Source organism: Lycorma delicatula, chromosome 2 (assembly GCF_047948215.1).
Source record: "Lycorma delicatula isolate Av1 chromosome 2, ASM4794821v1, whole genome shotgun sequence".
Taxonomy (NCBI): Eukaryota; Metazoa; Arthropoda; class Insecta; order Hemiptera; family Fulgoridae; genus Lycorma; species Lycorma delicatula.
In genome coordinates, this window is record NC_134456.1 from 106453113 (window position 1) to 106476346 (window position 23234).

The following is a 23234-nucleotide window of genomic DNA, read 5'->3' on the forward strand; positions in this document are numbered from 1 at the left end:
GGGATGCAAAAGACCCGGCACCACACCTCAACGATCAAGGTATGGTGTGGTGTCAGAAAAAGGGCAACACAATAGTCTCAAAAGATCTGAACCGGTAAGCCGACCTGCCATGCCGGTATATAGCCGGTAGGCGGGGAGGCTTATTAGAGTCTATAGACACTCCCCTGGGCGGCGCAATACCAACAAGTCGGACCGGCCCGGGGGAGTAGAGAAAAAAAAAGTAGGGATAAAAAAATGTTAAAAGTTAATCTTAAAGTTAAGAAAACCTTCACAAAAGGGTTTTGTCGTATTTACTCAATACGACAATGGTTGCACGTGAAAAAAGTTTCACATGTTTAGCATACGGCAAGCCCCATCTTACAATTCGAGCAATATTTTGGTCATCCCTTGCCGTATCAAAAATTGTTTTAGACGAAGGTTTTAGGTAATGTTTAGAGGACGAACGACAACCTTAAACCGATTCGATACTGTGCCTATTAAGGTAGGTGTAGTTTTTGTTGCCTTCAGAACCCCATTTTTACCCCCCTGGGCCAATGGTTGCTGATATCAAAAAACTTTACTCAAATAAGTTTTAGCCCCTTATCCAAAGAATAGTAGGAACTTTAAACGAATTCTAAATTTTACTTAATAAGAGAGTTATAGCTATATTTTGTTTTTTCCAACTCTCCCCCCCCCCCCCCAATTTCCAACCCCATGGTCCGATTTTGCCTATTAATGAAATCGACCGAGATTTTGGGTCGTTACATTTTACGTATATTTTTTTTTTTTTAAACGGGTTTTGTAGGTTTCTTTAGTCCATTTTATTTTATAATATATGCGTATAAATATTATTTCTAATATATATAATAACATTTAGCATAGCCATTTCTTTGAATTTAAGTATTACGGTACTCTTAACATCTAACGTAATCTACATTTAATAATTTTTTTTTTTTTATTATACCATTACATAAAATGGATTCAATATTTTTAAAGTGTCCCATATAAAACGCAACCCAACCTTATATTGGTAGGTATTAAAATAATAAAAAGGCATGAGTAAATGTAAATGTAATTTTTATTATTACCATCCATTACCTTACATTTAGAGTAAATGTTGGAAGTGGCCGCCATCTTCTTGAATACAAGCTTCAATTCTTTTTACAGCGTTTCTTGGAACTTTTTTCAAAGTTTGTGGCTGGATATTTAATACAGCTTGTTCAATATTGACTTTCGATTGTTCAAGTGTTCGTGGTTTGTTGCTGTAGGCTTTTTCTTTGAGGTAACCCCATTGAAAAAAATCCGCCGCAGTCAAATCTGGAGATCTTGGCGGCCACAAGCCTCGACCGATAACACGATTACCAAAGGACTCAACGAAATCAGAAGTTGAACCTGCGTAGTGCGATGTCGCACCGTCATGTTGTAGCCAGCAGTGTCTGTCTTCCTCTTCCAAGAGTGCAATGAACTGAAATAAAATATCCTGATATCGTTCTTCATTAATGGTGTAATCGAAAAAAATAGGACCGATTATCTTCTTCCGCGATATCGCGCACCACACGCTCAACTTCTTCCGGTGTAATTGTTTTTCGTGATAAACGTGGGGATTTTCAGCACTCCAAATTCTACCGTTTTGGCTGTTTATGTAGCCATCCAAATGAAACCGTGATTCATCTGTGAAAAATAACGAATCCATAACATTAATTCCCTCACGCAGAAATCGACGGAACCATTGACAATATTGTAGCCCTTTTTCTTTGTCGGGCTCAAGAAGTTGATGAACCGTTTGAACGCGATGAGGTCGTAATTGTAATTTGTTTGGTCGCCCGATGAATAGTTGATTTAGACAAATTAATTTCAGCAGACAAACGTCTGATCGATTTATTTGGCGAGGCGAGTAATCGGTCTTTGATTTCAGTGACTGTATCTGTATTCAACACTGACGCAGATCTTTTGTGTTTCTTGTTATTAACAGCACCGGTCTCTCTAAATTTTGCAACTAACCTTAATACTGATGTTTTGTTAGAAGCTGGTTTATCTGGGTACTTATGGCGAAACAAATCTTGCACTGCAACCACTGGTTTTGTACTGAAGTACGACTCAACAATGAAAACACGTTCATCCAGCGAAAACACCATCTTGTCTCTAGCAATACACTGAACGTTATGATTGCATTGTTGTTACTATCGGTAGTGTTCTACTGGGTCGCCGCGATGTTCAGATGTTGGACGAGTCCATTTCAGTAACGAGTAGGGGAGTAAGCTTGACTTTTGAAATTTCATGGATGAGTGATTGATGGGTTGCGTTTTATATGGGAACCCCTACTTTTAATATTTTAGTAATTTTGTCTTTATTTATAAATTTTTTTTTTCTTTTTTACAGATTACTGGAGCTGGACGAGGCCTTGGAAGAGAATTTGCATTAAGATTTGCTAAAGAAGGTTGTAGAATATCCTGTGTAGATGTAGATAGTGAAGGATGCATGGAAACTGTTAAAATGGTTAACGAACAAGCAAACGCAGATGTGGCCAAAGCTTACACAACCGATATAACTAGTCAAGAACAAATTGCTAAACTGGCCGAACAAATGAACAAAGATGTAAGCAATTTTTTTTTATTATTACTATTTTATTTTTTTAATAATTAAACTTAGCCAATTATCCATATAATCTGTGTGTTGTGTTGGTAAGTTGTCTACCGCACCTACACATGCATTTGGGTTACACAAGAAGGCGTTACAGACCGGCTGATTATATTTAATACTTAACTTATGAAAGAAAGTTAAACTTCTTGTTCCCTTTACATTTGAAGCGATTTGCTCTAAAATTAATTATTTTGTATTAAATTGTAAATTTTCCATTTTTAATAAATTGCCGAACCATTTGAATAATATTTTCTTTTACGGGAACAATATTATTCTGGTAATGAATTTTTAAATAATATTAATTAAAAACAAAACTAAAAAACATGATTTATCTATGTCCCGTTCAACTTGTATATAAATAAATATGTGCTCAAAATAATTTCTATTTACGGTATCTGAATTGTAAATTATTTTTTAGTAATTTTTTTATATTTAATATATTTTCTGTGACATTAATTCATATGTCTGTATTTAAATAATTTATGTAGAGTTTAAACACATCTATATTTTATCTTATAATCTGTTTTAATATTTATAATTTATTTTATACTGAATGATCTGTATATTATATTTTTTTATAGCAATCAGAATATTTATTTATTAAAGGCTATTTTAGATTAGCGTAGAAATATTTAATTTAAACTAAACGATAATGGATGTCCTTAAAAGAAAGTTAGGCCTTCATAGAACCGGTAGTAGCTGCATAGAATACTTTAAAAAAAATTTAAAAAAATAAAAATAGGCGGTAGTCCTAAATAGCTACAAAAAACTAGATTGGTCTGTATAACAATTATTTCATTTTGGAGGTTAGTTTCAACAGATTTAATGTTATACAGTGTCAGTAATGTTCTGTTTTCGAATATATTCTTTATCTTTTTATTGGTTACAAAACCGGTTAACCCATTTTTTAATTAATTCATATTCTATCCTAATTTTAAACTAAAATATATTTATTATAATCCTTGTCTTTCTTCACATTATTAAATAGATCTATTACCTTATATTTATTACCTTAGTAGAAGTTTCAGCTGTTGGGATTATAATTCAAATTAAATAGTTTCATACAATGCAATCCTCTTGGAACTCATTTTTGGTTGGCTTTATAACTTCTGGAAGAAATTAATTTTTACTACAACATAATGTTTCATTTAATCGATGCAAAATAGTTAATCAGTTAGTTATATGTTGCTAGTTTATCTAAAAGATATTGGGACGTATGAATCGCCATCCCTCCAGGAGGCCTTAGGCCTCTTGATCTGATTCACATTAGGGTTCTTCCGAAGGTTAAATCACTCTTTTATTTTTTTTATTTTTTAAGTCAAATATTACAACATTTTTTCTCATTTCTGCAACAATAAATTTAAACTTCATCTAACTTTACTGACGAACTCACAAAAAGAAAAAAACCTCCGTAATATTAAAAAATATTAGGGTTGTACAATTATAGACTACTTGAGTAGTGAATTAAAATTCTTTATTAAGGAAGACTAGCGACGATAAACGTAATTTTTAATTTCTTTCTACTCAATAATTAAAATAATTTAATATTTAGTCTATTATTTTCTGCTTAATTATTACATTTTTCACACTGTTAATATAACCTTGGATACATACGTATATTATTTCTATCAACGATTAAAACAATTCCTGTTTTTTATAGCTGTGAAAACTGTTTCCTGCTTAGTAGTTTTAACTGTGAGAAATGTATAATATATAATTAATTATAAATTTAAAATACCGTGATTTTATCAGCCGACATAAAAATTGACATCTTGATAATTCAGTGGGAAAGAAATTTTAATTACGCAGTGAGAGAAAATGAACTGTTGCAAAATATATAAAAAGTTTTTAATTTTAACCAAACAATGACAGTTTTAAATTTTATATTACAAAAATTTAAAATCAATAAGTAAATCAGAAAAGCAATAAAATAATTTATAAAAATAATAAAAAATATTTATTTAAAACAATTTTCTTGTTTATTACTTCCTTGTACAAATTAAAGGAAATAGAATGATCGCGAAAAATTTCGGCTTTCAGATTTCAACGGAAACATCGATTTTGACCATCCATGAATCAATTTTGACTAGTGTCGGCGTTACGTCTGTACGTTCGTACGTATCTCGCACAACTCAAAAACGATTAGCCGTAGGATATTGAAATGTTGTATTTAAGACAGTTGTAACATCTAATTGTGCACCTCCCCTTTTGATTGCAATCGATTGAACAAAAATGTCCAAAAAGCCCAAAATCGAAAAAAAATGGATTTTAGACTTTTTCTTAACTGCAGTAATAAACCCCCATTGAGAGATTTTCAATGATATAAGTGGTACTTATTTTCATTTGTTCCAGAGTTGTAGCCAAATAAATTTTAATTAATGAAATATTTTGATCTTACAAGGGGAAGGCACATTGGTTCGAATTCGCCTTAATATCTTCTTTTTTTTAACATTTTTTTTAATTTAAATATATTGATTTATTAATAATTACTAACCTGTGATTATAAAAAAAAATATTTACAATAAATAATAATTCAATAATAACAATTAAAAAAAAATATGAAAAAATCTGAAGTTATTAGTGATATAAAATTTTATGTACTTTTAAAAATGTGTATATATAATTTAATAAGGGTACAAGGAAGTCATGAGGTGAGATTTTTTTTATAAAATTAGACGTCATTTATATATTTACTTACAAAATAGATATTTATTTTTAAATAAAAGTATTACATACCTTAGTACGTGATACCGTAACAAAAGCATGATGCTGATAAGATATATATATATACATATATACATTTTAGAATAAAATAAAATTAACCCCGCACGTTCTCACGCTCTGTTTGTATTTTAAATTAAAGTTGAAAAAATATTCTGACACAGATTACCCATACTTTTAGAGAACAAGAGAAAAAAAGGAAGAAATTTATGTACAGACTTCTTATCTACACTCACCGTCATAATAATACAAATAAATTTTTCATCCACGGTATAATATTTCTGGATTTTATAAGTTAAAAAATAATTTAAAAATAATATTAACAAATTATATATATGTATATATATATATTATAATTTTCTGGATGTGATAATGTAATTGTATATATAAACAATCATAATAGTATATAATACGTTGTTAAATATGATATAAATTGAGTTTTTAATTAAGTATAATATAATCTCGCTCTATCTTTACCTTTCCTTTTTATATTAATTTTCTTTTTCTGTTTTTATTAGATCATTATTGTCGACTATAAATGATGTATCGACTTTACAGAACGTTTCTGCGTTATATGGAATTACATAATTCATGTCATTTTCCTTTTATATCACTAATAACAACTGAAATTAAAACTTAAAACAATAAAAAAAAAAAAACAGTCTTTTCATAAATAATACAGATATTATTATTATCATTATAATTTTTTTTCCATAGGGGGTGGAAAAGCTCTAACAGCCGCCGTCAAGCCCGCACTGACGGCAGTGGGGGGCTTCCACCCGCTAAAAAAACATCCCCCTCTTATCATGCAGGGGCCGGATCTATACCATATCGTATGTATATAGCTCGTGCATGATCACCCAGGCCCTCTACTATCCGAATCTAAATGACCGTCAAGCATCCCCTGGGAGCGATCGACGAGTGACGACTCCGGGAACCCCCGCCGACCACCACCAGAATCTGGCCCTCCTCAACCATCATTGAACTCCGTCTCTATCGATCCGCATCTCCTCAGCCTGTCGTCGGCTCTCCTCATTGGCCTTCTCTCCTATTATTGTTGCGATCGTAGTCGAGACACATTCCCATTTGTCGCTATTGCTGAGCATCACCTCAATTATATTGTTAACCCTCTCCATACCCTGATCCTCGAGCGCTACTCTTAAGTCGCGCCATGTAGGGCAAAAGAACACCACATGCTCTGCTGTATCCAGCCCGCCGCAATCATGACAGTGACTTGTATGGAATTCGGCCCATCCTGTACAGATAGTTCCGGAAACATCCATGTCCAGACAGGAACTGGGTGAATTTGTAGCCTGCGTTACTATGGTTTCGCTCCACCCAGTTCCTGACATCGCTTATGAGCCCATAGGTCCACCTTCCTTTGTCCAAATCCAGCCATCTGTCATGCCAAGCCATGTAGAGACCGTCAGTTGCTTCCTTTCTGTCCCGTCCAGTCATTATTGAAGCTTTCATTTGCCCTTGTAAGTCTATCGGCGGTACCCCAGCCATAACCTATCCCGCCTCGACGCTGATCGTAGGATACCCCATGATGATACGTATATTTAGCCTACGTTGTTGCATAACCAAACGCCTGACATTCCTGGCCATAGACAACGCCCCAGCCATACAGGAACTCCATATTACGCTACTACAGAGTTCACACTCGCCAACAATGTTCTTTTTACCTTCTGAGAACCGCCTTATTCCTTATGATTTTTCTGAGCCCCTACACCACGTTTTCACCCTTTCTCATCTCCTCAACATGTATAGTAAAGGACCGGTGTTTGTCCAGCCACACGCCTAACCTTCCAGCCAACCTTCGCAGGTACGGCGGGTTTCGTCTGGCTTTTATTTCGCGAAATATAACTTCCCATGGCAGTTCATTAAACACATTGTGTATGTCTAACATCATAACCGCTCCTACCTCTCTAGTCCTCCACGCTCCCTGCATAGCTCCACGCGTCCCATCGCATCAATCGCCGAGTGCCCGGGCAGAAAACCAAATTGTTCCTCATGAAGTGCCCCTACCATCTCTACACCATCTTTTCATCTCCGGAGAACCAGTCTTTCAAATAACTTCGCGAAGCAATTTAATAAACAAAGTGGTCTAAACGATTTCTGTGCTCTCGTAGGACCAGCATTCTTAATCAGCATCACTAACCTCGTACCCCTCTGTTCAGGTATCCATTCCACCTCTTTTAAATTGTTTTCTACTATACTACTGACAGTGCCGTTCGTCAAAATTACCTTGTTTATGTTCTATGTTCTCCCCTCAGAAGTTCTATGTAGTGCTGATATGCAATTTTTAAGGAATTTCAATGTTGATTCCTTTTTAATGTGAATACGTATGATATAATTTACTTAAGATTCTTACAAAGATGTAACCGATTTTAAATAAAATTTTGAAAAAAAGAAAAATATATATATAATACAACTTTAATAATTATATTAATTCTTTTTTCCAGAATGGACCATTAGATATTCTTGTTAATAATGCTGGTATTGTGGCAGCGCAAAATATTTTAGATGTAACATCAGAAGGAATTCAAAAGATGGTAGATGTTAATCTTATGTCACATTTTTGGGTAAGCAATACTTATCTCACTTAAATTAATTAAAAACTAATTACAATTTCCTTACTGTCACTGCAAATAATTATCAATATTACGTATCTATATATTTACTATAATTCATTTGTTTATAAAGTTATTTTTTTTCCTGCAATTTTTATAATAATAGATATGAAACTGATATCAGTGTTTCAGCTTCAGAACTTTTTCAGTTATAATTTGTAAATCATAATAAAAAATCATTGTAATTGTTTAAATAGTTTGAATACTATAAATGTAAATAAAATTTATTTGTAAAATCTATAAATATATTTTTTTATATTAGTAAATTTAACTTTATTTTTATTTTTTAAACTAATTTTTTTTCTATTAAACAATTAGGAGTAATTTAAACAAAAAGATAACATTGTTTGTTTGGTGTTTTTTTTTAAGACAATAAGGCAATTTTTACCAGAAATGAAAAAAAGAAAACGAGGTCATATTGTTGCTGTATCCAGTGTAGCATCATTTACAGTAGCTGCTAATATTGCTCCTTATACTGCTACTAAATGTGGTGTAACTGGTGAGTTAACTTTAATCCTTTTTTTATTTATTTCCTTGCATTGTACAGAGGTCAAATATTTAATCCCTTCCTAGTAATAAAGTTAAGTATTACGTTTAATGTTATTACCCTATTATTTTTTTATCCAATTTAATGTAGATTTGCTGTTAATATTTTTTTTTTCACAAATTGAAAGTATTATGAACTGTAACAAAAAAAAATCTCTTTTAAAATTTTATATTTGAGTTTTTAAATACATATTGAAAACCATTCTGACTCTAATTATATTTCATTTAGAAAAAGAAAATTGGTCAATATTTTGGAAATTTCTAAAAGTTCAATTTAAAAGGGTAGAGGTACTCTACCCTTTTAAATTGAAAGGGTAGTATTTAAAATTATATTTTTTATAAAATATAAAATATAAAACTATTTTATATTTTAATTCAAAATTCATTTATAATTAAGATTTTCATAATATTAAATTTCCTTAGTTGTATATAACCACCTCAGTATCCTTTCAACTGCACAACCAATCTATTAAAAAAAACTATTCTACTAAAATATAATGTACTAATCCTACTACATCAAAGTGTTCCTGGGATCTATGCCAAACATTCACACATACATACATACACACACACGCGCGCGCGCACACACATTGTGTGGAAAATTTGTACTTTATAGTCATTAACAATAAGAAGAAATGGGCAAAAAGAAAAAGAATAAGCGTTTTTGAAATATATTACCTCGAGTGTAGGTTGAAAATTAATGGTTTGATATAAGTTGAACTGAAGTCTTAAAATGGATAGGAGTGAAAAAAAGATTTATGGCAGAATCTCATAGAGACAAATTAAGTTAGCTGGCCACATATTAAAATTTTTAGTTAATTTGGCAATAAAGGGTAAAAATTTGGTTATCAAAGGTAAAAATTGCAGACTAAAATAAAAAATGGAATATATAAACAAATAATTAACAGTGTAAATCATAATATAGATCTTGAGAATCACAGAACATTAAAAAAGGCTTGAGAATCTGAAAACACAGCAAAATACAAGATTTCAAGGAAAGTCATTATCTAAAGTCATTCTAGATAATGATTTTCCTTTTCTATGTTTTCCCTTTTCTATGTATTTTTCCTTTGTTGTGCATGTAAGGTGGCACGAATGAATAATTACAGAAATATAATATGAGACAAAAATTACTTACAAAATTAGTGTATCCATTTTTAAATAAAACAAGCATCCAATGCCATATTTATTCAAGAAATTATTGTTATTATTATATGTCCAATTATTATTCTATTCTTCTTCCCTGAGCAAAATACATTGCAGCATACTACAAGTCAATCCTAAATTGTAGATAAATTCAGGTCACATGACATATTCACTACCATAGGGAGTGGATGAACAATGAACATCATTTTCTAAGAAAATATTCTGACTAATTATTGTTGTGCCTCAGTTGCCTCATTTTCTGACAAACAATGTCTCTATTTGTTAGCAGAATCTCTAATATAATATAATATAAAATAATAAGACAATTTACTTACTATCATAAATAAATATCTTTAAATTATTTGAAAAAAAAATACTGATAAATTTTAAATAAAATAAACATGCTCTGTTATAAAGGTAAGTAGCATAATATAGTTACATATAAGCAGGTTTTTAGCTAAAGAAATGTGTAAATAATTGAGAAAGAAGAAAGCTTATGTAACTGAAAATAGAGCCAATTTTTATTGAATGTTAGATTTACTACTTCTACTTTAATAAAAGTAGAACAGAGTATGCTGTCACTCTTCCAAAGGGAAGCTTTTCTTATATTCTTGGACCTTAACATTGATTGCAGCACCCTCCATTGAAGTTTTATTTATCTCTTTTTTCATATACCTATATATTTTAGAATAGTAATATCTGAGGTAATCTAGTAAATTTTTTATCTCTATGAGAAGAATTATTCACAGTATGGACTAAGTGCATAGAAAAGGGAAAATATATATAATATTTATAAACAGTTCAATATCTTGAAACATTCTTTGAAATTAAAATTGAAGGGAGTAAAGTAAAAATTAAATTGCAAAAATTGAAGCAATGTTTAATACACCAATTCCAATGAATCATAAAGGTTTTAAACAATAGGATAAACTTTCACTGTATGCTTTTAAATATTAATAGTACCACCGTAGTTAGTGGAGTCAAATGTATATATTTTTTTAAATATATATATTTTTTTTGTCTTCAATCATTTGCCTGGTTTGATGCAGCTCTCCAAGATTCCGTATCTAGTGCTAGTCATTTCATTTGAGTAGACCCTCTACATCCTACATCCCTAACAATTTGTTTTACATATTCCAAATGTGGCCTGCCTACACAGTTTTTTCCTTCTACCAGTCCTTCCAATATTAAAGCGACTATTCCAGGATGCCTTAGTATGTGGCCTATAAGTCTGTCTCGTCTTTTAACTATATTTTTCCAAATGCTTCTTTCTTCATCTATTTGTCGCAATACCTCTTCATTTGTCACTTTATCCACCCATCTGATTTTTAACATTCTCCTATAGCACCACATTTCAAAAGCTTCTAATCTTTTCTTCTCAGATACTCCGATCGTCCAAGTTTCACTTCCATATAAAGCGACACTCCAAACATACACTTTAAAAAATCTTTTCTGGACATTTAAATTAATTTTTGATGTAAACAAATTATATTTTTGACTAAAGTTTCGCTTGTGCTATTCGGCATTTTATACCGCTCCTGCTTCGTCCATCTTCAGTAATTCTACTTCCCAAATAACAAAACTTTTCTACCTCCATAATCTTTTCTCCTCCTATTTTCACATTCAGCGGTCCATCTTTGTTATTTTTACTACATTTCATTACTTTTGTTTTCTTCTTGTTTATTTTCATGCGATAGTTCTTGCGTAGGACTTCATCTATGCCGTTCATTGTTTCTTCTAAATCCTTTTTATTCTCGGCTAGAATTACTATATCATCAGCAAATCGTAGCATCTTTATCTTTTCACCTTGTACTGTTACTCCGAATCTAAATTGTTCTTTAACATAATTAACTGCTAGTTCCATGTAAAGATTAAAAAGTAACGGAGATAGGGAACATCCTTGTCGGACTCCCTTTCTTATTAGGGCTTCTTTCTTATGTTCTTCAATTGTTATTGTTGCTGTTTGGTTCCTGTACATGTTAGCAATTGTTCTTCTATCTCTGTATTTGAACCCTAATTTTTTTAAAATGCTGAACATTTTATTCCAGTCTACGTTATCAAAAGCCTTTTCTAGGTCTATAAACGCCAACCCACCGGGTTGGTCTAGTGGTTAACGCATCTTCCCAAATCAGCTGATTTGGAAGTCGAGGGTTACAGCGTTCAAGTCCTAGTAAAGCCAGATATTTTTACATGGATTTGAATACTAGATCGTGGATACCGGTGTTCTTTGGTGGTTGGGTTTCAGTTAACCACACATCTCAGGAATGGTTGAACTGAGAATGTACAAGACTAACACTTCATTTACACTCATACATATCATCCTCATTCATCCTCTGAAGAATTATCTAAACGGTAGTTACCGGAGGCTAAACAGGAAAAAGAAGAAGAAGAAGAGAAGGTCTATAAACGCCAAGTATGTTGGTTTGTTTTTCTTTAATCTTCCTTCTACTATTAATCTGAGGCCTAAAATTGCTTCCCTTGTCCCTATACTTTTTGCCTTTCTGCCATTTAAATCTTTTAATGCTCTCTTAAATTCAGATCTCAGTATTGTTTCTCCCATTTCATCCTCCTCAACTTCCTCTTCTTCCTCTATAACACCATTTTCTAATTCATTTCCTCCGTATAATTCTTCAATATATTCCACCCATCTATCGACTTTACCTTTCGTATTATATATTGGTGTATCATCTTTGTTTAACACATTATTAGATTTCAATTTATGTACCCCAAAATTTTCCTTAACTTTCCTGTATGCTCCGTCTATTTTACCAATGTTCATTTCTCTTTCCACTTCTGAACACTTTTCTTTAATCCACTCTTCTTTCGCCAGTTTGCACTTCCTGTTTATAGCATTTCTTAATTGCCGATAGTTCCTTTTACTTTCTTCATCACTAGCATTCTTATATTTTCTACGTTCATCCATCAGCTGCAATATATCGTCTCAAACCCAAGGTTTTCTACCAGTTCTCTTTATTCCGCCTAAGTTTGCTTGTGCTGATTTAAGAATTTCCTTTTTAACATTCTCCCATTCTTCTTCTACATTTTCTACCTTATCTTTTTTACTCAGACCTCTTGCGATGTCCTCCTCAAAAATCTTCTTTACCTCCTCTTCTTCAAGCTTCTCTAAATTCCACCGATTCATCTGACACCTTTTCTTCAGGTTTTAAACCCCAATCTACATTTCATTATCACCAAATTATGGTCGCTATCAATGTCTGCTACAGGGTAAGTTTTGCAGTCAACGAGTTGATTTCTAAATCTTTGCTTAACCATGATATAATCTATCTGATACCTTGCAGTATCGCCTGGCTTTTTCCAAGTGTATATTCTTCTATTATGATTTTTAAATTGGGTGTTGGCAATTACTAAATTATACTTCGTGCAAAACTCTATAAGTCGGTCCCCTCTTTCATTCCTTTTGCCCAGCCCGTATTCACCCACTATATTTCCTTCCTTGCCTTTTCCAATGATTGCATTCCAATCTCCAACTATTATTAATCTTTAATCTTTCATCTCCTTTTACGTATTTAATTGCTTCATCAATCTCTTCGTATACACACTACCTCATCATCATCATGGGCGCTTGTAGGCATATAGACGTTAACAATCGTTGTCGGTTTAGGTTTTGATTTTATCCTTATTACAATGATTCTATTGCTATGCGTTTTGATTTAAATATATATTATTTCATAGTATTTATAAAAAAATATTAAATACATAAACAAACATGATGTATTTTGGAACCATAATATAATACATCTCTTAACACCTTAGGGTTCCATAACATTTTGAACACTACTTTAAAGGATATGATGTGATACAGTAGTATATTATATGTTAGTTAGTTATATAATAAAATACATTATTTCACTACAGAAACAGTATATTAGTTTGTTGCTTTATGCTACACTATCTTCTGAGTCTTTTTTATGACAGTGATGCTTAAAAAGTAATTGATGTACAAAAATGATGAGTGAGAATTTCTTTCTCTGAAAATAATAATGTGCTACCTGAAGTGTTGAATTTTATTGTTTAGGTGTTTATCTATTGAATTATTTTAGTGAGTTTGACTTGCTCATATGCAACAATATATATTGAGTCAAAAAGAATGTAACAGGGACACTATCCACTCCTCATGTACTTTAATAAGTCATGACAAGAGATATTTGTAATGATTGAAAATGGTTAAGATTAGTTTTTGGGAATGACTTATGACTCTTGTCTGATTACCCACCTGTAATCATCATTATTATGGAAATAACATACATACATAAAGGAATGGTAAATGACAATGACTGAAGCCATATTTTTAAACTCCTTTCACATTTAAACACTAAGTTAAATAATGCCTGTTGCTGTTGTAATTTACTAATTAATACAATAGAAGTCAACAAGATAAACTAGTCAAATAAATTGAAGTGTAATTTTCAAGTGTTATGTAATTTTGACATTATTATAATTCTGTTTAAGAAACATGGATACTTCATGGAATTAAAGTGTTTAAAAATTAGAAAATATTTGGTCAAGTTAAAACAGAAATGAAAACAATTCATATTACAATGTAATAAATCTTGAATAAAAATACATAATAATATTAAAAATTTATGAAAAATTAATGGACTGCATATTGGTAATGAAAATTTTAAATAAATAAACAGGAAACTGTTTTAAATGTAGATTTTTAGAATAACAGTCAATCAATTTTACAACCATCAGTTTTTAATGAGAATGACCTTTACTCACTAGCACAAAATGCGTGCTGTCATGGAATAATATTACATTATCTGATCATTTTACATCTAACCATGCAGCATATAATTTAAACTTGACTAATTTAAAATAAATAGATTAATTTTTTTTTTAAATATTCTCTAACCATAATCCAAGTTCATATAATTCTAAAAAGACATTTCTTTTATACTTGAAATTATATTATGTACAACAAGTTATAAGAACATCTTGTCCAGTAGTTATTCTTGTTTGGTTTAAGGTCAACCAGTTCTATAACATTGACGAAACTGAATATCCTAAGAGGAAAGCATACCAGTAATACTGGCATAAGAAAACAAATACATTTAAGAAATAACTGAATAAAAACCTACATCCTTTAAAATCACAGAATAGTTATAATAACAGTTGGAGATCTAACTATTAGAAGAGCATTTGTAGTAGATGATGATAATCTTTCATATATAATACTCAATTTTGATTTAGGTATCTTCATGTAAACAAAATTTAGAAACATTTTTTGCCTGTTTAAAAGAACTCCATTAGATGTATAGTCAGGATATAGAAATATGAAACCTGTAGGCAATTTTTTAAATACCTAAAATTAATAAAGAGTTTATTTTCTTTATTCATAAAGAAATAACAAATTATTGACAAAAATCAACTTAAAATATTTAATTATGACACGAGAAATGGAACAAGTAGGTTTATGGAACTATATTATTTGAATATAAGCGATTTTATGTGGAGCCAAAGTTCTTGAGAAATTACAGAATAACTTTAGTGTTTGTTGTAAAAAAAAGTGTTTAAATAGAACAAATTTTTTTATTCCATTTTGTACAATTCCTTTTGCTCCTCAATTAACAGGTAATTTTGATGTTTTAAGTTTAGGTGTTCTAAATGCAATGCAATGGTGTTTTAAATGGTTTTGATGTTGTAAATGCAATCCTAAGATTGCATTTAACTTCAACTTCTGTGCTAAAGATCTAATATCCCACCACATTGTGGAAGTGACTGATGTCTGAAAGAAATCCAGAGCTTTCATTTGAGCTGGGTTGTTTGCCTTGAGCAGTGTTTCATATATCCTAACCCTTATAGGGGAAGTCACCCTCCACCAGCCCTCCGTTCCAAGCCCTTATCGGCTTAACTGGAAGTCATATTCAAAACCTCGGCTTTTGACATATTCCAGTTTGCCTCGGCCAGGATGTACTATTTAATGAACTCAAAACAAAATACATCTCACTGAGTCTTAAGTAAGACCAAAATGATCTAACTAAACAAAGGAATTGAACTACCTACCAGAGAAGGTAAAAGTGGGTTCTACACAAATAAATTTCAAATGGTAGAAGAGTTGATCAGTTAACTCAGTATGTCCTTTCTAAAATGCAAATGATACATGAATTCATTGTAGCAAAATATGATCTGAAAAATCAGAAAGATTAAGAATAAAATCATTTGAGAAGTATATGTATTACAGTAAGTGTTGAAATAAGGTAAATCGCTAAAGTTCTAGTAATAAGTCTTTATTTTAAAAATGAACTAGAAAAATCTGATGTGGAAACCATATGACTTCCTTGTATGCCTATTAAACTACATATACACATTTTTTGCCCTACTTCATATAAACTTATTTCATTTGAAAGTGAGATACGATCCTCCAATTCTTTAATAAAGTGGTTAATTACACAATTGCATTGTGGTGGACACCACATTGCATCACATTTTTTTGTGGTATCTATATCAGCATTTTATATTAGTTTAAATATTAATTTGTTTCATGTAGCTCAAGTAGTTATTCGGTGTAAGTGAGATGTGTCGGATCTCTAACCATGGTCACATAGGTTCAAATCCGATTTCATATTTAAATATTTTTTAACTTTTGTTTAATTTATTAATAATTATTAACCTCTGTAAAACTTTTTGAATTAAAATCAAAAGTACACAAAATTTTAATTCACTAATAACTTTTGATTTTTTTTATACATTTTTTTTATTGTTATTATTGAATTATTATTTTAATTTTTTTTTACAATCAGAGGTTAATAATTATTAATAAATCAATATATTTAAAAAAAGAATATTGCTAAAAAAAAAAGGAGATGAAGTTGAATTTGAACTGATGTGCCTTCCCCTTGGAAGAACAAAATATTTTATTAATTAAAATTTTATTTGGCTATAACTCTGGAACCAATGAAAATAAATACTTCTTATGATATATCATTGAAAAGCTCTCAATGAGGGCTTATTACTGCAGTTAAGAAAAAGTACAAAATCCAAATTTTTTGATTTTGGGCTTTTTTGGACACTTTTGATCTAGTTGATGAAAAGGGGAAAAGCAATCAAAAGGGGAGGTGCACAACTAGATATTACAGCAGTTCTAAATCCAAAATTTCAACATTCTACAGGTAATTGTTTTTAAGTTATGTGAGATACATACATACATAATATGTACATACAGAGTCACGCCAAAACTAGTCAAAATGGATTTAGGGATGGTCAAAATGGATATTTCCGTTGAAATCTGAAAACCAAAATTTTTCATGATCACAATACTAAATAAAAAAAAGGAAATTATTTATAATAATAATTATATATTATAAACATGAAGCTTTGTAAAAATTATTATTATTATTAAAATTAATTATTAATTTTTTTAATTAATTAAATTTATTCATAAAATATACATTACTTATAAAATTATATAATAGGAAATACATATATTTTCTGTGCTTGTAAATATGTTTACATCTATAAAAAACATTTTAATAAAAAAAGGTAGATAATAACAAAATAAAAGGGTAACAAAGTATGTGATTATAGGTGAATCAGTTATGCAACTGATAAAGCTATATTTAAAACAAATATTTATTTAAATACTTTCTTTTTCAGGATTAATGGGATGTTTACGTGAAGAGCTTCGATTTGATTATCCATTTGTACATACAACTACAATTCATCCATTTTTCATCAGTCCTCCACAGAAATACAAACACTGGGATTTAATGTAAATTTTCATTATTTTACTTTTTTTTAAATCTATCATTAATTTTCTTTATCTACAAATTTTTATTGCAATGTATAAAATGTTATATATGATGAAAATGTGAAAAAACTAAATTAATTTAAATAAAGTTTGGTTTCTGCAAGAAATGTTACAGTAATTCTGGCACTAATTAATACAGAAGAGGTCATAAATGAATGTAAATTTTAGTTTTCACCATGAAGATATTGATAAATAACAAAAAGAGAAAAAAATACAAATGAAAGAAAAATAATATAAAACTTTAATTTTCATTCATCAATAGAACATTTATTTAGAATTAATTATTAGAACAAGATGAAAAAGTAGAAGAGATTGTCTATTTAGAAAAATAATAGTTTTTCTGTTTCTGTCATTATTTTCTGCTTTGATATTTGAATATCAAGATATTCAAACCATAAAACTAAGTGAATAGAATCCTTTTTTTAAATAATTTTATCAGAAAATTTAAATTAGTACTTATTTTATTATTATTAAGTTGAACATTTATTTACAAATATTTATTCACGGATGTTGAACATTTAACTTGTGCAAAACTTTTATCTTAACCTAATGAATTATAAATGAAATCCTCCTGGAATTACACCTAAAATCTATAGTATGACAGCTATTATCTCTATTTACTGAGGTACAAAGGTACCAAGGACTCTTATGATACTGAAATGTTGAAGTGGCGTAGAGTTAGTGTTTGCCTTCCTAAATGAGAGATCAAATTTTTAAGGCCAATCCATACCAATAACACTTTAACACCAGTAATTACTCAAAAGACACCATAGTATTATTAAATCATAGTTACAGATAAAAGATATTCTCACAAATAATTGAATTCTTCCTACAGGTTACAATCAAAGTTATACTCATACATATAAAAGATTAAAATGAACAGATTAATAAAACTTTTTTTAATAAACATTCACCTTAATTTATATTGTTTGGCAAAGAACAAAAATCAGTTAGAATACCTAATTCTTATAATACTGTGGTAGTTTTGTCTATCACATTTTGTCTAGAGTTTTTATCATCCACTTGTAAATTCACATTGAAGTCATTTAAATGTAAAAATAGACCAGCTAAGTAATCCAACAGCAACATATTCTCATTATTACGTCAAAAAAATTGAGAATGGTGTTTTTTTATCCTGAAAAGATATTATTAATTCATTTTTCAATCCCAATTGCTGGATTAGCACTTTCCCCTGCGAAAACCTTCTCCATGGAAAAAAAGAAATTTTTTTCTTTTTGCTCATTTCATCGCATCGTTTAGCAAACAGTCTATTCATACCCTGTTGATTTCATATCTCGCAAAACAAACGAACTGAGAAATGTCTGCCAGATCTGTAGATCTGAGATTCGTCAAATTAAATATTAAAAAATTCACTTGAACTCACTTGCTGAATTATCGGATCGCAAACATCAGCAGTCATGTCATTGATTCGTCTTGATATTGTGTCATTAGAAAGCAGAATTTTTTACAATTATCTGCTTCTTCTATGCCTGTTAAAACACTGACCACATCAATTGCAGCAAATAATATGAAGTTTTTTGCGATTGTATAGGGTTTGGACAACTTTGCTACTCTTAATGCTCTGAGATAAGATGCTTCAAGCGTACGTTTATTAGTATGAGTTGATTTACAAATAGAAACTTGTTGATTTTTCAAAGTATGTGAAACTTTTTTTTTGAAAAATTCCAAAGGGTTTGCTTTTATGATCCAGATGTTTAGTTTCCAAATACTGGATTAATTTCGATCACTTCATGCTTTCATTGGAGAGGACTTGAAAGCAAACAATGCACTGTAGCTTTCCATCCAATGAGGTAAAACCATAATTTAAATAACTGTCATTGTACAGTCTTGTGTTTTTACCAATCAGTTCACTAGATGTAGATGGCTCACTTTATTTTTTCATAAATTTATCCATTTTGCATAAGAATCTAACTGAAAAAAAATAAACTTTTACACCATTTGACCACATACTAAAAACCCGAAACTTCAATTATTATTATTTTCAATGAAACTACGTTTTTAAAAACTTAAATAAGAGACCACAACACACACTTTGCATTTGAATTAAACTGATGTTCTGCAATCCCTTACTAATAATCCTTTCATACTACTGAGAGCATGACTTGTTCAAACGTATCATATACATGTTTGAACATGACCCTCTCACAGCAGATATGGAAGCAGACCAATTACATGGAGCATGTTCATATCAAGTTGGAACATGTAAATTGCTCATGTTTGTACACTTCATATATGCATATTCATACCTGTACTATCAGCTCAACTAAATAGTTTTAACTATTTAGTGAAATATTCATTTTTTATATATATATATATATCATTTTTGGGGGTCTGTGGAGCTAAAAAGGTTGAGAATCACTGGTTTACAGATTTAATCAAACCTCCTCTTATTCTTAGAGTCAGTTAAAAAGTCCAATAAAAGTAAAAAATTCAAATATTTTTGTCATATATGTTTAAGATTATAATGTTTAATCATAGATCATCTATGATGGTAGATAAACATTTATCCATATATCTAAGTCTATGATGATAATAATAGATAACCATTTATTTATGTTTAACTGAATGAGCATATAAATAGATCTTGTGGGTATACTCCTGTAACACAAAATATTCTACCCTCATGATAAATTCTATAGTCTTCTCTATAAGGATTAATGAAAAAATGCAAGAATGTTCATCAGCAGAGAAAAATGGCTCAGTTCACACAGAATTATATTTTTCAGTAAGAAAGTTGATTTTTTAGATTTTTTTTTTAAAATAAAAATTAAATTTTGTACTTCCTTCAGCATTGATGAAAACTTTAAAGATTTAAGAAAAATGAAATAATCTTCTACAAATCAGCTGGATCTAATTAACATAAAAAAGTTGATAATCTATTTCTCTACATTAATTTTATTAAAATTAATTTATAATTTAAAAACAATTTTCTAAATCATTTCTAATTTATTTTCTTTTTTTTATTAATTCAGTTCAATACTACCTGAAATTACTGCAACATCAGTGGCTGCTGCAGCAGTTGATGGAATTAAACAAAACAGAAAAACTATTACCATGCCTGCCTACATGTACTACACTCTATTATTAATTCAGTAAGTAAAAATAATTTAGATGTAATAAAAATAATTTTTTACTTTACTTAATTTCTGACAAATAAATTTTTAAAGCTAACAGTAATGATACTTATATCATACCCTAAAAATGTGATAATGCAAATTTAAAACTAATAGAATATCAGTATCAAACTTTCTGTTTTAGTATTATTGTCAGTCAGATTTATAAATGGTGGCAAACAAATTTTCCTGTAATCATTCATAATTCTGATTTATTAGGTTTAATATTAAGCATTTTATTGTGAAAAAATTACATCACATTTGTTTAAATACAACTTTAGAAAACCATATTATGATAATAAGAAAAACACCAATTTTTTTCTCATTTTGAAAGAAGAAGGTGGAGCTGTTTGAACAATATTTGTATTTAAACAACTCTGGTGTCATTTTTTCATCATTAAATAATTAAGATTTCACGTAATAAAACGTAATTTGATAAACTAATATTTAATGTACAAGGGCTGTCCAGAAAGTAACTTACGTTTTGAAATAAAAAACCAACCAAATAAAAAAGAGAAATTTCATTATATACATTTGAAAGGAACAATCTTAAACTATTATTCTACACAGTCGCCATTTAAATTGAGGCACTTATTATAACGATGCACAAGCTTTACAATTTCTTCTGTGTAGAAATCTCTGCTGCCTTAGATCTTTGGCACCCACCTTGCATAAAACTTGTGATAACCAAGCTTCCCCGATACAATTTCATGGAGTAAACTTGGTGAGATTTGGGTAAAATGAAGCAAGAGTTCCAAGCACAATACAGTTTATTTTCACAAATTTTATCGTTGATTTTCAAAATGTTATGTATGTGATTTAAATAGAATAGTATATGGCATAAATTACGTACACAAAATTTTATTGTGGGTCAGATATGTGGATGATATTTTAGCTATATATGAACCAGTTACAAATAATGAACATGAAGTAATTTTAATTAAATTAGAATCCTTATTATAAAACTTTAAAATTTACATATGAATGGAACATAACAGGAAAATAAATTATTTACATGTAAATATTAAAATAAATAAAAACAATCAAATAATAACTGAAATTTATAAAAACCTACCTCAAATGAAATTATTATAAATAAGAATTCCAGTCATCCTTGGTCCCAAAAGGTTAATATTTGTAAGAACATGATAAAGAAAGCAATAAAATACATAAATGATAATTGGGAATTATATAACAAAATAAATTGTATAAAGTATATGGCTATAAAAAATGTGTCATTGATTATAATGTATATAAAAAATATAATTCAGAATTTTTCAACAATATAAATATTACTCTACTATTACCCATAAATGACAATAAAAACAGTGAAAATGTTTATGTATTTTACATAAACATATAATAAAATTGTAGAAAACTTAATTGATGCGTACAATGATAAAAAAAAATATAAACCTACTTATAAACCTGATAATCACATAATAAAACCTTTAAAATTTTATAACAATGAAAAAGTAAAAAATAAATATGATTCTTCCAGTATTTATAAAATTAAATGTAACAATTGCGAAAAGATATATATTGGAAAAACGAATAATCATTTAAAGATAGATTTAATGAACATTTTAGATCATTTAAAAATAGAAAGATGGGTTTCTCAAATGTTGCTGTCCATTTGATAAAAAATAATCATAATATAACTAGTTTAGAAGATAATTTGGTAATAGTTGAAAAAGTAAATATTGAAGATGTAAATAGTAATAAAAAATTGTAAATTTTAGAAAACTTTATATATATAGATATAAACATGAATTCAGTCTTATAAATCTGCAAACAGAATTTAATGGGGACATTCTAAATAAATTTATTTGTTTAATTTGGTATACAAACATAAGATATGGTAAATTAATCGTTATTCATTCTTTGTTATTCTTGACTGAATAAATACCTGTTCTAAATTTATTTTAAATGTTTTTAAAAATTTTTTTAAATATATTTTTATTTTAAACATACAATTTTTACAAAATTTAAGAAGCTAATATAATTATTGAGTAAACTGTAAACAGTTTAATAATTTATAAAAGATATCACTGAGGATAGGCTTATTCCCGAAAGTGTTTTGATGAAGTAAAAAAATTAAAGGTAAGAGTGTTTCTCAAATTCTGTACTTTATGGACGCTGAAAAAATATTATATTGTATATATATATATATATATATATATATATATATATATATTTATGTACAGAGAAAAAAAAAATGGACTATAAAAAGTTTAACCTAAATAAATTAATATGTATGCATACTGACATTCCTATCTAGGCTTCATCCCGTGCTATATGGTTAGTTAGGTATCCTGTAACAGTCAGGAGATATTTGTGTAGCCAGGTGGTTCTACCCCTGGACTGCTCTGTGTTCATTGGACTCATGCTTGTGAGAATAATAATTATAAATAAAAAGTAAATCCGTTCAATTTATAAAAAAATATCATGTACTGTAATTTCTTCATTGCAACAATTTGGTCAGAAAAGAACCCAAAACTTTGAGTGATCTGAAGGATGCAGGTTTCAAAATAGTTGGACTCCATCTTAAAGATAGTACCTAGCTGGTTATCCATCCTTCAAACAGGTGAAAATGTATTTTTCCCAGTTCTTATGAACAAACACCACTAGGAAGTGACTGTAATTCGATTCTCTCTTCTTTTT

At 29.5% G+C, this 23234-nt stretch overlaps 2 protein-coding genes across 2 annotated transcripts in view; one reads left to right on the forward strand and one right to left on the reverse strand.

Moving 5' to 3' along the window:
- Nucleotides 1–23234, reverse strand: part of LOC142320229 (uncharacterized) — a 214176-nt gene that overhangs the window by 139663 nt on the left and 51279 nt on the right. The gene's annotated exons all lie outside the window — the stretch shown is intronic.
- LOC142319070 (epidermal retinol dehydrogenase 2-like) overlaps nt 1–23234 on the forward strand; it is a 119246-nt gene that overhangs the window by 91386 nt on the left and 4626 nt on the right. Inside the window, exons 3-7 of the mRNA XM_075355932.1 lie at nt 2359–2574; nt 7806–7925; nt 8343–8472; nt 17283–17397; nt 20430–20549. Coding sequence (XP_075212047.1) covers nt 2359–2574; nt 7806–7925; nt 8343–8472; nt 17283–17397; nt 20430–20549 — 701 coding nt within the window. The remainder of the gene's footprint in view (nt 1–2358; nt 2575–7805; nt 7926–8342; nt 8473–17282; nt 17398–20429; nt 20550–23234) is intronic.